The sequence below is a fragment of the Leucopleurus acutus genome, assembly GCF_964270905.1.
Source record: "Leucopleurus acutus genome assembly, chromosome: 20".
Taxonomy (NCBI): domain Eukaryota; kingdom Metazoa; phylum Chordata; class Mammalia; order Artiodactyla; family Delphinidae; genus Leucopleurus; species Leucopleurus acutus.
The window spans coordinates 47,143,530-47,159,067 of record NC_139162.1 but is presented as its reverse complement, the minus strand read 5'-3'; the positions used below and the strand labels follow the sequence as shown (position 1 = coordinate 47,159,067).

The window sequence follows — 15,538 nt, the reverse complement described above, 5'->3', positions numbered from 1 at the left end:
GAAGGCATTTCCCAGAGCTCAGCACATTCCTGCCTTCCCCGGTGGCTGAGAGTGGGCAGGGGGCATTTCGGAGAGAGGGGAGGAGGGCCCTAGCATTCTGGGTTCCTGCCAACCAGTTCCTAGTCCCCCATGCCCTCGTGCCCTCGGGAGTAGGCCCCAACTGCTCAGTGTGGGGTGGGGGATGAATTCGCAGAGGGGCCAGAGAGCTGATGTGAAGGGTGAGGGTGCCGACGGAGCTGAGGGCCTGGTGGCCCTGCCTGGCTGGACAATGGGGCCGAAGCTGCTGACATGCATTTTGGGGGTAATCCCCAGCCTCTTCCCAGCCCCGGCCCCAGGCCCGGGCTCAGAGAGCCAGGAGCATCCGAGGCAGCGGCCGGGTGGGTGTGAGGGGCATGTGGGGGTACTTGTGCTCCCTGTGCCGCCCCCCGGGGTCTGGTGAGTCAGGGCAGGCTGGGGGCCGGGGGTCAGGGGATCAGGGTGAGGCCTAGTGGCCTTGGTTTGGGAGTTGGGCAGGTCTGGGTTCAAATTCTGATGCTACCTATTACCTGCTGTGGGTGACCTTGGTGTCATTCCCCTCTCTGAGCCTCCTTGTCTGTTTTATGAAGGGGACAGACGTGTGTTGCAGGGTCTTTGGGGTCCAGCAGAACTGAGGTTGGACCCCAGCTCCACGCACCCCTGCTGTGTAGCTAAAAATTGGGCATAATCTATCTTGCGTCCTTGATTCCAGGAGCCGAGCTTTGGGTGCCCAGCACAGTATTTAGTACATGATAGGTGCCCCCTGAAATGGCAACTCCATTAAACAGAGAAGTGGGGCTCCCCTGGCCCCAGCTCACTCAGACCAAAAGTCCCCTGACAAGTCTAGCTGGTCCCCTAATTTGTGTGAAGAATACAAAATATGTATAAGTAGCATTCACTCCGGGCCAGGCATTTATTAAAGTTTTTAGTCTCTCTTAACTCATTTTATCTTCACAAGAAACCCATAAGGTGGGCACTTTTACTATCCCTGTTTTAGAGATGAAGAAACAGGTCGAGAAAGATGCTGCAACTTGCCGAAGTTCACACAGCCGGGACATGGCTGAGCTGGGATTTGAACCCATATTGACCAGGAGAGGGAGTAGAAGTTTAATCTAGGGGCCCCAGGAACCAGCGGGGCCATGCCTGGGTGTGGAAGCCAGGGAATAGTGCTGGTGAAGGGCTGAGTCTCCAAGTGGCACCAGCAACGTGCAAATCCCAGGAGCGGGGCTCATGGTGGAGGTCTCAGCCCAGGCAAGGGAACTGCACCGGGCTGTCTTGGCTTCTCTTCTGTGGTTCCCACCCCCTTGCGGGTGGACATAGCTGGGAGATGGGGATGTTTGTTTCCCTACTACCCACCCCCTGGTGATGTCATACCTCGGCAGCCAATGGCTGGGGTCTCCCCTTCCTCCCCCTCCTCCCCCTCCCCATTCCTTTTCCCCCCCAGCTTGGGGCTGGGGCTGAGCAGACGGACCAGGAGCTCTCGAGGTGTCTGGAGGCCCAGTGGTAAGAGACCGCCCGCCAGTTCCCTTCCTGGCCAGGCTGAGAAGCCCTGGGAATGAGACCCAGGATCTTGGGAGGTGCTGGGAGGGTGTCTAGGGCCCAGGAGGCTGCGTGGTATAGGAGTTAAAGGTACAGACCTTGGAACCAGACCCTGGCTTCAAATCCCAATGTTCTCTTCTTTCTAGCTGTGTCGTCTTGGGCAAGATATTTCGTTCTTTGTGCCTCTGCTTTCCCATCTCTAAAATGGGCTGAGGGAGGCTACCTCCCAGGGCTGACATGAGAGTAAATGCGTTGCTGCTTATAAAGAGCTGGGGCAGGATGCTGAGGGTGGGACAGACCTTTTTGTCCCTGTAATAGAGTGCTGGGGAGGCAAGGCTGATCTTGTTGGTTGGAGGCTGGTGCCCGACCTGCATTTTGTCCCTCACCCAAAGCTCCTCTTTGGTAGGGGAGAAAGTGGGGCCACTGTGAGCAAAGGCTGGATATGAGACACTTTGAGATGCACAGACACACTTGCTGTCAGAGACCAGTTTATGTTCCTTGAGCACTTACTATATTCTCTGAATATCCTAAGCACCTGCTCTTGTCTCACAATTCCTCAAAGCCAGTCTTATCGGCTCCATTTTACAGATGAAGAAACTGAGGCCCTGAGAGGTGAAATACCTTGCCCAAGTATTCAAACCTGAGGAGTGCTGGAGCAGGCCCTAATGGAGGCAGCTGGAAGCCACTGCCAGAATGCCTCTCCCCGCCACATCACTGGATGGCCTCAGACAATGCCTAGGGGCCCAGATGAGTCAGGTCTACCCCCCACTCCCATTGCAAGGGCACCAGATCCCTCTGGTGGTTGGGGTGGCTGAGGCTCTGAGAGGGGAGAATTCCTAAACGAGGTTGGCGCCAGTCATGGTTGGGGGAGGAGTGTACAGTGAGGCAGATCTGGGGGATTCCTCAGCAGGCCCAGCTCGGCTGAGGGGCCCAGGGTACAAACGACAACCCCTCACCCCAGCCACCCTGAAGGGCAGGAGTGACATCTTAAATGGGCATCTAAGTTGTGATTTCCCCAGGGAGGTGTTGTCAGGAGTTAATGAGCCCAGGCAGGGAAGGATCTTTGCACATAGTAAGTGCTCAAGAAATGGAGACTCAGAATTCTGGAAGCTCAGGAATGTACTAGGGCAGCGTCACAGGAATTGCTCAAGAAGTGGGCTGTTGGCCTGTGGAGGGTCTTGCCTGGCCTTGATTCTCCAGGGAATCTCCATTAGATCTTCCCCTAACACGAGTCAGCCCCCCCAACCCCACCTCTCTACCCCTCCTTCCCCTGCCTGGTGGGACAGGCAGATCTGGGAACAGAGAGTGCCCGGGGTTGGGCCCTTCCAAAGCTGCTTCCTTCCGAAGCTGCTCCCACCCCATCCCACCCCAGGAGCTGGGTATGTGGCTCAGGAAGGGCACAGCTGGGCTAAATATAACCTGGGCTGGGCAGCTGTCCCAGGCAGGGATGAAGAAGCAGGGCACTCTCTCTTGCCCTCACCCTGGCTGAGCTTCCTGTGCTAGCCTCTGGGTGTGAACTTCTCTGGCCTGTCCTGGAGCAGGGAGCTTGCGGCCTAGGGGATCCTCCCCTCCATCTCCACCACCTCCTACAAGTAGCAGGCTTCTCTCACCCCCAGCTCAGGATATTATATCGGGGAGTCAGAGTTAGCATTTCAGACCTGGGTTCAAGTCCCAACTCCCTCACAGTGATATCCTGGCTCTATTTTTTTTTTTTTTTTTTGGTCAGGCCATGTGGCACGTGGGATCTTAGTTCCCTGATGAGGGATCGAACCCGGGCCTCCTGCAGTGGAAGCACGGAGTCCTAACCACTGGACCGCCAGGGAATTCCCTGTGATATCCCGTTTCTTAACCCTCATTTACTCATCAGTAAAATGGGGTACCATGAGGCCATGTCTATAAAGTGTCTGCCTGGCTCGGGGTTGGCACCGAGGTCCCTCTAAGAATGCCTGTTCCTGGCAACCTTGATCCCCTCTGCCCAGCCCAACTCCTGCCTCAGCTGTTTTGCTGCTTGGGCCTCCTCCAGTGCTCAGAGCCACCAACACAAGTGAAGGTGCAGAGTTGGGGTCAAGGGCACAGGTCCTAGCTGTGTGACCCCAGACAGGTCACTTGCCCTCTCTGAGCCTCAGTTTTCAACCCTAAAATAGCCATCACATCCAGAGTGATTTCGAGGCCTAAGGGTGCCAGCATAAGGCCCAGTTCAGAGGAAATAATCCAGATGTGGGAGGGGCTGGGGGCTCACAGGGGAGACCAGGACCCCTAGGAGAGCCAGAGAGGAGCCTTCTGACACCGTGGGGGGGAAACCAGTGAAGTGGGTACAGCTGGAGCATTGAGGGGGTCCCTGTGTCCTCTATCCTGGCCAGTGGTGGGCTATGAAGGGCCATTGTGCAGCTGGGGGTGGGTGGGCAGGGGCGGAATGTGACTGGGCACAGCAGATGGGCTATTGTTTGAGGGAATGCGCCGCGTGAGGCCTGACCTTTCCCTGTGGAGTGGGGGTTGGCGGGTTGGCATGCCAGCTGGGGGCTGGGAGGACAAGGCCAGAGTCGGGGGCTTGGAGGAGGGAGATAGGATCCATCCCCTTTTCCCCAGAAGGGCCTGTCGGGGAGGTTTCCCGGCTCTACCTCCTTCTCGCTGTGCTGTGTGACCTTGAACGAGGTCCCTGGCCTCTCTCAGGGCTTAGGGTTTTCTCTTTTATTTTTTTTTAAATTATTTTTTATTGGAGTATAGTTGATTTACAATGTTGTGGGGTTAGGGTTTTCTGCGGTGAGGTGGAAAGTGACGGTCTTAGCACAGGACTGGCAAAGAGCAACCATGCAATGCCCATTAGTTATTATCTGTAGGAGCAGCTGGAGCTTTCCGACAAGTTCAAGTCCTGGCTGGGTCATTTGTGACCCAGGAAAGTGACTTTCCTTCTCCCAGCCTCAGGTGTCTTCTTTGTAACAAGCTCAGCAATTGTATTGACCTCACAGGGGTGTTCTGAAATCCACATGCAATGACCCCCGTGGGATATTCGACACAAGATCAAGACCACAGGAAGTTCTTAGTGATAATCATAGCAAGTGCTTATGAAGTGCCCACCATGTGCCTGGCACTGTATACTTACAAACACGTTTGACCCTCCTAACAGCCCTGAGAGGTAGGTGCCCTCATTCTTCCCATTTTATAGATGAGGAGACTGAGGCACAGAGAGGTGAGGTGATTTGCCTACAGGGAGTACATGGCAGTGGATATAATGATTTTATAGTGAATTTGGCCCCCTCAGTCAGCTGAGGAGGTTGGCGTAGGGGCCTGCTGTCAGAAAGGCCTAGGAGTCCGTTCTGGCTATACTGCTGTGTCACCTTGGATAAAGGTCTTCTGAGCCTTAGTGCCCCCACCTGCACTATAGGGATAGAGTACCCTTTTTTTTTTTTTGGCCACACCATGCAGGATGCAGGCTCTTAGTTCCCTGACCAGTGATCAAACCTGTGCCCCCTGCAGTGGAAGCGTGGAGTCCTAACCACTAGACTGCCAGGGAATTCCTGGGGATAGAGTATTGACAGAGTGTGGGAAGGCTCAGACACTCAGGAAGCAATCAGTGGGGTTAGCTGATAGTAATACTCACGTTATTCTTCTTAGAGCCCCGGACCCAGGAGGCCCAAGGAGCTGGAGGTGACCCTGAGGTGAGCACTGGCTGGTGCCACATGCCCCTCCCTGCCCCTCCCTCGCCTGTCTGGAGCCTCATGACCTGGTCTCTCCCTGGCAGGCAGCGAGACCCCAGAGGAAGGGCGCGAGACCCCAGAGGAAGGGCGCGAGCCCCGCAGACGACTGTGCACCACCCCAGGCTGGGCTCCTGTTAGGAGGGGGTGCTTGTTCCCAGGCAGCGGTAAGAGGACAGCTGGGATGGGGGGGGCCCTTCTCCCCTTCTCATACCCACCTTGACCTCTCCCTTTAAGCCCAGCCTTCTCCTCTTATCCTCTCCTGGCCTCAAGCCTCCATCCCTGCCCCTGCAGGCTCAGAGGCAGCTGCTCCATGCAGAACTGAAACTGGTCCTGCAGCAGAAGGGAGAGAGGAAGCAGGAGCCTGGGGCCCAGGTGACTCCCAGCAGCGCCATGGAGGCCAGGAGCCAGAGTGCTGAGGTGAGCGCCCAACACATCCTACAAGGGGGACTTGTGGGGCCTTGGTGGGAGCACGGACTAGGGTAGCAAGGAGACACTTCCTGGCTTCTCTGTGCCTCAGTCTCCCCATCTGTGAAATGGAGATAGCTGCAGGGCCTATTTTATGGGTCACTGTGAAGGAAAAAAAATTAACATTTGTAATGTGCTTAACACAGTACCTGGCACAGACTAAGATTCAAAGAAGCTAATTCATTGAGCATAATGGAATTATATTAACAATAATAAGCTTAAAAAAATAGAGTAGAAACCCTTCATCAGAAGAGGCAGGATGGTGTAGGGGTTAAAGACATGGGCTTTGGACCCATGGGCTTACATCCCAACCCTATCACTTCAGCTGTACAGCCCTGAACAGATGACCTGAACTTTCTAACCCTCAGTTTCCCCATCGGTGAAATGGGGCAATGGTCCCCACCTCTGCGGGTACTGAGGACTCACACTTGTGTCATTTGCCCAGGGCCTGGTACCTAGGAAGCCTCCTCGAATGTTAATGGCTTTCACTGTTATGGAGACAGGGCACTAGCACTGACTGCATCCCATTGGATGCCAGGCACAGAGTGGGTCTCCTTTTATAAGAGTCAAGCTGAGGCTGAGGGGTGGCAGGCAGGGAGTAAAGTGCACGGAGGCCACTGCCTACAGGACGGCTTATGGGCTCTGAGGTCACAGACCTGAGGTTGAGGCCCCACCGCTTAACTTGCTGTGTGGCATTAGGCAGTCACTTCACTTCTCTGGACCTTTGTGTCCTACTCGGTGACTGCCCAAGCTGCGGGGAGGATGAAAGGAGATGCCACACATAAAATGCTTAGCCCAGGGCCTAAGGGTGGTGGTGATGGTCATGCTTTTCCCTGCTGCCTCTACTACAACTCTTCCTACCCCTTCTCACCATGCTCCGCCCAGCTCTCCAGTCCCGGGGCCACTGCTGTGGAGCATCGGCCAGACCTGCTTTCCCCTCTCCAAGCCCTGGGCTCAACCCCAGTCTGTACCAGCCTCAATGCACTACCCACTACAGCAACCCCTCACATCTCTGTTGCTTCAGGTCTCAGCTCACAGTCAGAGACTCCTTCCAGTACACCCATGTTACCCAACTTTACAGTGGGGAAATGGGTCCAGAGAGGGCAAAGTCCCCCCCCACCCGCCCAAGACACACAGCAGATTGGGTTCCTGGATGGTTGTGGAACTGAGGCCTTTCACTGTTTCTTCTGGGAAGGCCGGGTGCAGATCCCACAGTGCAGTGCTGGGCCAGGGCCATGTCAGCACCATTTACAGTAAATACCAGGAATACCACGTCTGCCAGCCCACCACTCATTACCCACGCACCCTTCTTCACTGGATTCCCTCTCCAATGGGCGTTATGCAGGGCTTGGGGTCATAGAGTCCACAATGGGGCACAGTCACACACATCAAGCCTTCAACGAGGCCAGTCCCACCTGCACCCCTCCATACCGCACCACTAAGGGTCGGCCCTTTCTTCGGGACCCCATCCTCCATCCCACCCCTGTTCTGCGGTTATTAAAGCCCCTCCCCATAGTTCAAGCCCGTCCAAAGACTATGGGTCCCCTCCGCACCTCCACGGTTACACTGTAGCCGCACCCATCTATCTTTCGCCGCTCCTCTCAGGCAACCGTCCTCTATCCGCAAATGCTCCAACCCTAGCCCCGCCCCAACTGGCCCCGCCCCTCGGGGGGGGGAGGCACAGCCCCGCCCTCATGTCAGGCCCGCCTCTCAGTCGCAACTCAGGTTCCCTCTGGCCTCCGCACCCCGCCCCTCTTCTACAACACCGCCCCGCGCCTCGCCTCTCCCGGTAGCGGTCTTTGGGGCTCCACCAGGCCTGTGAGCCTCGAGAGCCGTTGAACCCTTTCGCGGGGTGTCACTGAGCGAGCGGCCCTCGTGCTCACTTAAAGGGGAGATGCTGGAGAGGGTGGGCCCGCACAACCTGCCTGAGCCCCGCCGAGGCGCCTGTGTCCTGAGGACCCGGTTAAGAGCCGCTTTTAAGCTCAATGGCGGGCTCTGGGCGAAGTGCCGCCCTAGCGCCCCATGGCGACTCCTCGCCGCCCTCCGCAGGAGCTGAGGCGGGCGGAGTTGGTGGAGATCATCGTGGAGACGGAGGCGCAGACAGGGGTCAGTGGCATCAACGTAGCCGGCGGCGGCAAGGAGGGAATCTTCGTCCGCGAGCTGCGTGAGGACTCACCTGCGGCCAGGAGCCTCAGCCTGCAGGAAGGTGAGTGGGGCGGGGGCATGGGGCGGGGCTTTCCTGCGGGGGCGGGGTTGGGAAGCTGCCCGGGGTACCGGGACCAGGAGGCGGGGTTAAGGGCTAGGGGCGGGGCTTTGTGTTACCTTTCGGCTTTGCGTTTGATCCGAGCAGGAGCTCTGGAGGTTCATTGTCTCGGTTCGACTCCCAGATGTGCAGTTTACTATCTTGTAATCTTTCTGTGCCTCGGTTTTTACACCTCTAAAATGGGACTAATTCTAGTACTTATCTCACAGGGTTATTACGTGAATTAAATGTTTGAAAACACAGCAAGTAGCTAAGTGGCACCTGGTAAGCACTAAGTAAGTGCTAGTTATTGAGGCTGAAGAAAAGAGGCGGAGTTAACAACTTGGAGGGGGTGGGGAGGGGAGCTTAGTAAGGGATATTTTAGGTAACATGGCTGAGGCTGACGCGATTTATTCATGCAACAACTATTTACTAAGTGCCTTCTATTTCCAGATATTATTCTGGGTGCTTGGGCTACTGAAGTGAACAAAACAGATAACACTCTCTGCACTTATGGAGCTTACGTTCTAGTAAGGAGAGACATATTTAAGCAAAATGTGTAAAATACACAGTAAATTAGAAGGCGATATATGCTTACGGATGCCAGGACAGAAGCTGCATTTTAAAAAATTAATTAATTAATTAATTAATTTATGGCTGCGTTGGGTCTTCATTGCTGCTCCCGGGCTTTCTCTAGTTGCGGCGATTGGGGGCTGCTCTTTGTAATGGTGGGCGGGCTTCTCATTGCAGTGGCTTCTCTTGTTGCGGAGCACAGGCTCTAGGCGCGTGGGATTCAGTAGTTGTGGCACGTGGGCTCAGTAGTTGTGGCTCACGGACTCTAGAGCGCAGGCTCAGTAGTTGTGGCGCACGGGCTTAGTTGCTCTGCGGCATGTGGGATCTTCCTGGACCAGGGCTCGAACCCGTGTCCCCTGCATTGGCAGGCGGATTCTTAACCACTGTGCCACCGGGGAAGTCCCGGAAGCTGCATTTTTTAAATAGGGTGAGCCAGGAAGAGCAGAAAGGCCTGAAGAAGGTAAGGGAATGAGCTATGTGGCCATCTGGAGGAGCATTCCAGGCAGAGAGAACAGCCAGTGTAAATGCCCCAAGATGGGAGCATGCCTGGCTTGTTGGAGGAACAGCCAGGAAGCCAGGGTGGATGGAGTGGAGTTAGTGAAGAGTAGAGTAAGAGATGAGGCCAGAGAGGTAAGAGAAAGGGTAGTTTTTAGAGGGCTTTATAGGCCATGAGGAAGACTTTGACTTTTAATCTGGAAGGTTTGTGAGTTGAAGAAAGAACGTGAATTGACTGTGTTGAAATGCTGTGTTAGCGGTAGACTGGGGGTGTTGGGGGGCAGGATGGGGAGCAGGAAAAGAGGCTACTGTGATTTTCCAGGTAAGAGATTGGTGATGCTTGGGGCCAAAAGAGCGTTATTGGAGATGAAGAGAAGGGTTTGGATTCTGGATATCATTTGGGTCTCAAGCAGGGGTTCAAGCAGATGAAGTCTGGGACTTGACCGTTGGACTTAACTACACAGAGGTCACTGCATAGCACCTTGAGAGGAGCAGTTCAAGGCTCTGGGAAGCGGGTGTCAAAAGTGTAATCAGAGAGGTGGAAATAATGCAGCTAGACAACTCAATGCATTTTGCCATCCAGGCGAAGCGCCTTCAGGACTGGATATGGGGTGGGTTGGAAAGAGAGGGATCAAGGATGTGTCCAGGGATTCTTGACCTGAGAATGGAGTTGGTAGTTCCACAAATGGGGAACACTGGGGCTGGAGCTTGTTTGCAGGAAAACCGGAATAGAATTTGGATCTGTCAGATGACAGGTGGATCCCAAGGTGGAGATGTGGAGGGCTAGTTGGATATTTGAGTCTAGGATGGAGGGGGGAGTGCTGGGCTGGAGAGATACACTTGGGAGTCAGCATATTTATGCTCTTTAAACTCCTGAATCTGGATGAGCTTCCCAAAGGGATTAGTGTAGCATGTAGATGGACCAGAGTAGAGGTCCAAGGCCTGAGCTCTGGGACTGTGTGTCTTTAAGAGGTCTGGGAGATGGGGAGGAACCATCCCAGGAGGCTGAGAAGGAACCTCGAGGGAGGTTCCAGAAGGTGTGGCACCCTGGAAGCCAAGCCAAGCAAGTAGATGAAGGAGAGGAGCGTGAAGCTGCGTCTCAAGCAGGAGTTCAAGCAGATGAAGTCTGGGACTTGACCGTTGGACTTAATGACACAGAGGTCACTGCATGGGACCTTGAGAGGAGCAGTTCAAGGCTCTGGGAGAGGGGATGTAAAAAGTGTGATTGGAGAACTGGAAATAATGCAGCTAGACAACTCAATGAATTTTGCCATCAAGCTGAACAGGTAAATGGGGCAGGAGCTCCAGAAGGAGTGAGGTCAAGACAGCCTTTCTTATGGGAGAAAGAATGGTATGTTGTATGCTGATGGGAATAATGTAGACGAGAAGGACAAATTGATAACGTGGGGAGAGAGGGGAGAATTGCTGGAGCGTGTCCCTGAAAAGGTGGTGGAGGGATTGACCAGAGCTAGGAGTGGGGATGGTTTATCAAATTGATAACGTGGGGAGAGAGTGGAGAAAATCGCCACAGGATCAGAGGGTTGAATAATGGGGCGGGAGCTTCTGGAAGTTCTCTTCTGATTCTGTTCTCTCAGTAAAAGAAGCAAAGTTAGTGTCTGAAGTGTGAGGATGGGGGAGGGGAGTAAAAGGGGAGGGGTGTGACCTGAATGGGCTTGGATTTGCTCAGTGAAGGAGACGGGGCTAAGGCCGAGGCCGTGGCTTTGTCCTTAAGTGTCAGAACCTCAAACCAGGAGGAACTTTGCGTCTCAATTCTGTGCTCGGGTATAGGCGGGGCCAAAAATTTGGGAGGCGCCTCGCTGCACAGGCTCCAGAGAAGTGGGCGGAACCAGGCCTGGGCGGAGCCGAGAGATGCCCACGCCCCGCCCACCTCCACCTGGCCTGCAGGGGACCAGCTGCTGAGCGCCCGAGTGTTCTTCGAGAACTTCAAGTACGAGGACGCACTACGCCTGCTGCAATGCGCCGAGCCTTACAAGGTCTCCTTCTGCCTGAAGCGCACTGTGCCCACCGGGGACCTGGCGCTGCGGCCTGGGACCGTGGCCGGCTACGAGATCAAGGGCCCGCGGGCCAAGGTGGCCAAGCTGGTACGCGTGCTTAGCCCGGTTACGGCCCTGGACTGCCCCAGCGATCCTGTCTCTGCGCCGTGAGCCCCACTGCCCCACACTGGTGGGCCAGCCTTGCCCTCTGTCTTGTCACTAACCCAGCGCTAATCCCATCCACTGCCTCCTGTTCTCTGCCCCTAAACTCCTCCCTGGGGAGGGGGACCCACTCATCCCAAACCAGGACCCTCACCCACCTCGTCAGGCGTCCTGAACCAGGGCGCTCTGAACCAGAGAGGCCAGGTTCAAGCCTGAGGGCAGCTCATTTACTGCTGAGTGACCCTTGACAGCTTTCTTCCCCTCCTTGGGCCTCAGTTTCCCCATCTCTAGAGTGAGGGTTTGGGGGAAAATCCTGGAGGAGGAGCCAGAAGTCTTGGGTCACAGTTTCTATACTCCTGTTGATTCACTGTAAGATTCTAAATAAAGTCTTTGCCTTCTGGGGCAGTAAGGGTGAAGTGACAGGCAGGAAGTGGGGATGGTGTTCTGGGGACAAGATGCTCAATCCAGCACATCCCCGGCCTGGTAAAATAACCACGTGGGGCTCCCCCCGTCCACCCCAGGCCTCCCACTGTCCCACCGCCTGCTGCCTCTCTCCTCTCTCCCCAGAACATCCAGAGTCTGTCCCCTGTGAAGAAGAAGAAGATGGTGGTGCCCGGGGCCCTGGGGGTCCCTGCAGACCTGGCCCCTGTTGACGTCGAATTCTCCTTTCCCAAGTTCTCCCGTCTGCGTCGAGGCCTCAAAGTCGAGGCTGTCAAAGGTCCTGTCCCAGCTGCCCCCACCCGCCGGCGCCTCCAGCTGCCTCGGCTACGTGTCCGAGAAGTGGCCGAAGAGGCCCAGGTAGCCCGACTGGCCGCTGCAGCTCCTCCCCCCAGGAAGGCCAAAGCAGAGGCCGAGGGGGCTGCAGGAGCCCGATTCACAGCTCCCCAGGTGGAGCTGGTTGGGCCTCGGCTGCCGGGTGCTGAGGTGGGTGTCCCCCAGGTCACAGCCCCCAAGGGGGAGGTGGCCCCTGCAGCAGAGGTAGTCAGCGGCTTTGCCCTCCACTTGCCAACCCTTGGGCTGGGAGCCCCAGCTGCACCTGCTGTGGAACCTGTGGCTGGAGGGATCCAGGTCCCACAAGTGGAGCTGCCCACCTTGCCCTCGCTACCCACTCTGCCCACACTTCCCTGTCTGGAGACCCGGGAAGGGGCTGCGGCAGTGACGGTGCCCACCCTGGACGTGGCAGCGCCTACAGTGGAGGTGGACCTGGCCTTGCCTGGTGCAGAGGTGGAAGCCCGAGTAGAGGCGCCTGAGGTGGCCCTGAAGATGCCCCGCCTCAGTTTCCCCCGCTTTGGGGCTCGAGCAAAAGAAGTTGCCGAGGCCAAGGTGGCCAAGGGCAGCCCTGAGGCCAGGGTGAAGGGGCCCAAACTTCGAATGCCCACCTTTGGGCTTTCTCTCCTGGAGCCCCGGCCCGCTGCCCCTGAAGCCGTTGAGAGCAAGCTGAAGCTGCCCACCATCAAGATGCCCTCCTTTGGCATCGGGGTCTCGCCGCCTGAGGCCAAGGAGACCAAGGGGCCTGAGGTGAAGCTCGCCAAGGCCCCAGACGTCAAGCTCCCCAAGATGCCCGAGGCAGCCCTTCCAGACGTGCGACTCCCAGAGGTGGAGCTCCCCAAAGTGTCAGAGATGAAACTCCCAAAGGTGCCGGAGATGGCCGTGCCAGAGGTGAGGCTTCCAGAGGTGCAGCTGCCGAAAGTCCCTGAGGTGAAACTCCCGAAGGTGCCGGAGATGGCCGTGCCAGAAGTGCAGCTCCCGAAAGTTCCGGAGCTGAAGCTGCCGAAGGTACCCGAGATGAAATGCCCCGAAATGAAACTCCCGAAGGTGCCCGAGATGGCTGTGCCAGAGGTGCGACTCCCAGAGGTACAGCTGCCAAAAGTCTCGGAGATGAAACTCCCCAAGTTGCCCGAGATGGTCGTGCCGGACGTGCACCTCCCGGAAGTGCAGCTGCCAAAGGTGTCGGAGATGAAAGTCCCCGAGATGAAGCTCCCGAAGGTGCCCGAGATGGTCGTGCCGGACGTGCACCTCCCGGAAGTGCAGCTGCCAAAGGTCTCAGAGCTAAAACTCCCCAAGTTGCCCGAGATGGTCGTGCCGGACGTGCACCTCCCGGAAGTGCAGCTGCCAAAGGTGTCGGAGATGCGGCTGCCGGAAGTGCAGGCGCCAAAGGTCCCGGATGTGCATCTGCCGAAGGCACCTGAGGTGAAGCTGCCCAAGGCTCCGGAGGTGCAGCTAAAAGCTGCCAGGGCGGAGGAAGCAGAGGGGGTGGAATCTGGCTTCAAGATGTCCAAGATGACCATGCCCAAGCTAGGGAGGGCAGAGTCCCCATCTCGCGGCAAGCCAGATGAGGCAAGTGCTGAGGTCTCGGGGAAGCTGGTGACACTTCCCTGTCTGAAGCCAGAGATGGGCAGCGAGGCTCGTGTGGGCGTCCCCCCTCTCACACTGCCCTCAGTGGAACTAGACCTGCCCGGGGCCTTCGGCCTGCAGGGGCAGGTCCCAGCAGCCGACGTGGGCAAGGTGGAGCAGTCAGAAGCCCCTGGGGTGGTAGCAGGGGTCAGGGAAATGGCCTTCTGGTTGCCCTCCGTTGAGATTGTCACGCCACAGCTGCCCACAGTGGAGGCTGAGGAAAGGCAAGTAGAGGTGACGGAGGTGAAAGTCAAGCCTTCCTCCAAGTTCTCCCTGCCCAAGTTTGGACTCTCGGGGCCAAAGGTGACCAAGGCAGAGGCTGAGGGGGCCGGACGAGCCGCCAAGCTAAAGGTGTCCAAGTTTGCCATCTCACTCCCCAAGGCTCGGGTGGGCACCGAGGCGGAGGCCAGAGGGACGGGGGAGGCAGGCCTGCTGCCCGCCCTCGATCTGTCCATCCCACAGCTCAGCCTGGATTCCCATCTGCCCACAGGCAAGGTGGAGGTGGCAGGGACTGACGCCAAGCTCAAGGGGTCCAGGTTCAGCCTGCCCAAGTTTGGGGTCAGAGGCCGGGACAGCGAGGCAGGAGAACTAGTGCCAGGGGCGACTGAGTTGGAGGGCAAGAGCAGGGGTTGGGATGCGAGGGTGAAGATGCCCAAGCTGAAGATGCCCTCCTTTGGGCTGGCTCGAGGGAAGGAAGCAGAAATCCAGGGGGGGCGAGTCAGCCCCGGGGAAAAGCCAGAGTCCACGGCTGTGCAGCTTAAGATCCCTGAGGTGGAATTGGTTACTCTGGGGGCCCAGGAGGAAGGGCAAATGTCCGCAACCAGGCAGGTGGGCACTGAGGGCCAGGATGGGGGGCCGAGGGTGCCGCTCTGCATCTCCCTGCCCCAGGTGGAGCTGCCCAGCTTTGGGGAGGCTGACCTGGGTGCCACCCCCGGGCAGCAGGCCAAGAATGCCCCTCCTCCAGCAGAGGGCACACCAGGCTCTAGGATCCAGGTGCCTCAGGTGACCTTGTCTCTACCCGGAGCCCAGGTGGTGGGTGGTGAGCCGCTCGAGGGTGAGGGTGTCTTCAAGATGCCCGCTGTGACAGTGCCCCAGCTTGAGCTGGACGTGGGGCTGAGCCGAGAGGTGCAGGCGGGTGAGGCAGCCACAGGTGAGGGCGGACTGAGGCTGAAGATGCCGACGCTGGGGGCTAGGGATGCGGCGGGGGGTGAGGGGCCTAGGGACCAGCCCCCAGGGGCCGAGTGCACCTTTCACCTCTCGCTCCCTGACGTGGAGCTCTCCCCGCCCGCTGTGGGCAGCCATGCCGAATACCAGGTGTCTGAGGGCGAGGGGGATGCCGGACACAAGCTCAAGGTGCGGCTGCCCCGGTTCAGCCTGGCACGGGCCAAGGAGGGGGTTGAGGAGTCCGAGAAGGCCAAGAACCCAAAACTCAGGCTGCCCCGCGTGGGCTTCAGCCAGAGCGAGGCGGCCAGCGGGGAAGGCTCCCCCAGCCCCGAGGACGAGGAAGAGGAGGGCTGCGGGGAAGGGGCCTCCGGGCGCCGGGGCCGCGTCCGAGTCCGCTTGCCCCGTGTGGGCCTGACTACCCCCTCCAAGGCCTCTCGGGGGCAGGAGGGCGAGGCGGCCCCCAAGTCACCTGGAGGGGAGAAGTCACCCAAGTTCCGCTTCCCCCGGGTGTCCCTAAGCCCCAAGGCCCAGGAGGAAGGTGGATTCCGGGTCCGGCTGCCCAACGTGGGGTTTTCAGAGACGGGGCCTCCAGGCCCCACGAGGATGGAGGGGGCTCAGGCTGCCGTCATCTGAAACCCCTCAGCAGAGGGAGACTCCCCTCCCGTCTTCCCATCCCCCTCCTCGTTTTGTGTGTGAGATAACTAGCACTAACCCTCAGAGGGCTGGGAGGCGGGCGACTGACCGGGTCAGGGCCGGGGAGTCCGCCTGACTCTTTGGCAGGAGTGCCTGTATCTTACCAA

General features: G+C 57.6%; 1 protein-coding gene across 1 annotated transcript; it reads left to right on the top strand.

Annotated features, from left to right (window-relative positions):
• Positions 1-392: 392 nt before the first annotated feature.
• On the top strand, positions 393-15,538 carry PRX (periaxin; the record flags this gene model as incomplete). Its single annotated transcript, XM_082862415.1, has 7 exons — positions 393-435; positions 5,167-5,210; positions 5,315-5,413; positions 5,541-5,666; positions 7,764-7,920; positions 10,930-11,126; positions 11,748-15,538. The coding sequence occupies 7 exons, from the start codon at positions 393-395 to the stop codon at positions 15,369-15,371; spliced, it is 4,290 nt and encodes a 1,429-aa protein (XP_082718541.1). The 3' UTR covers positions 15,372-15,538.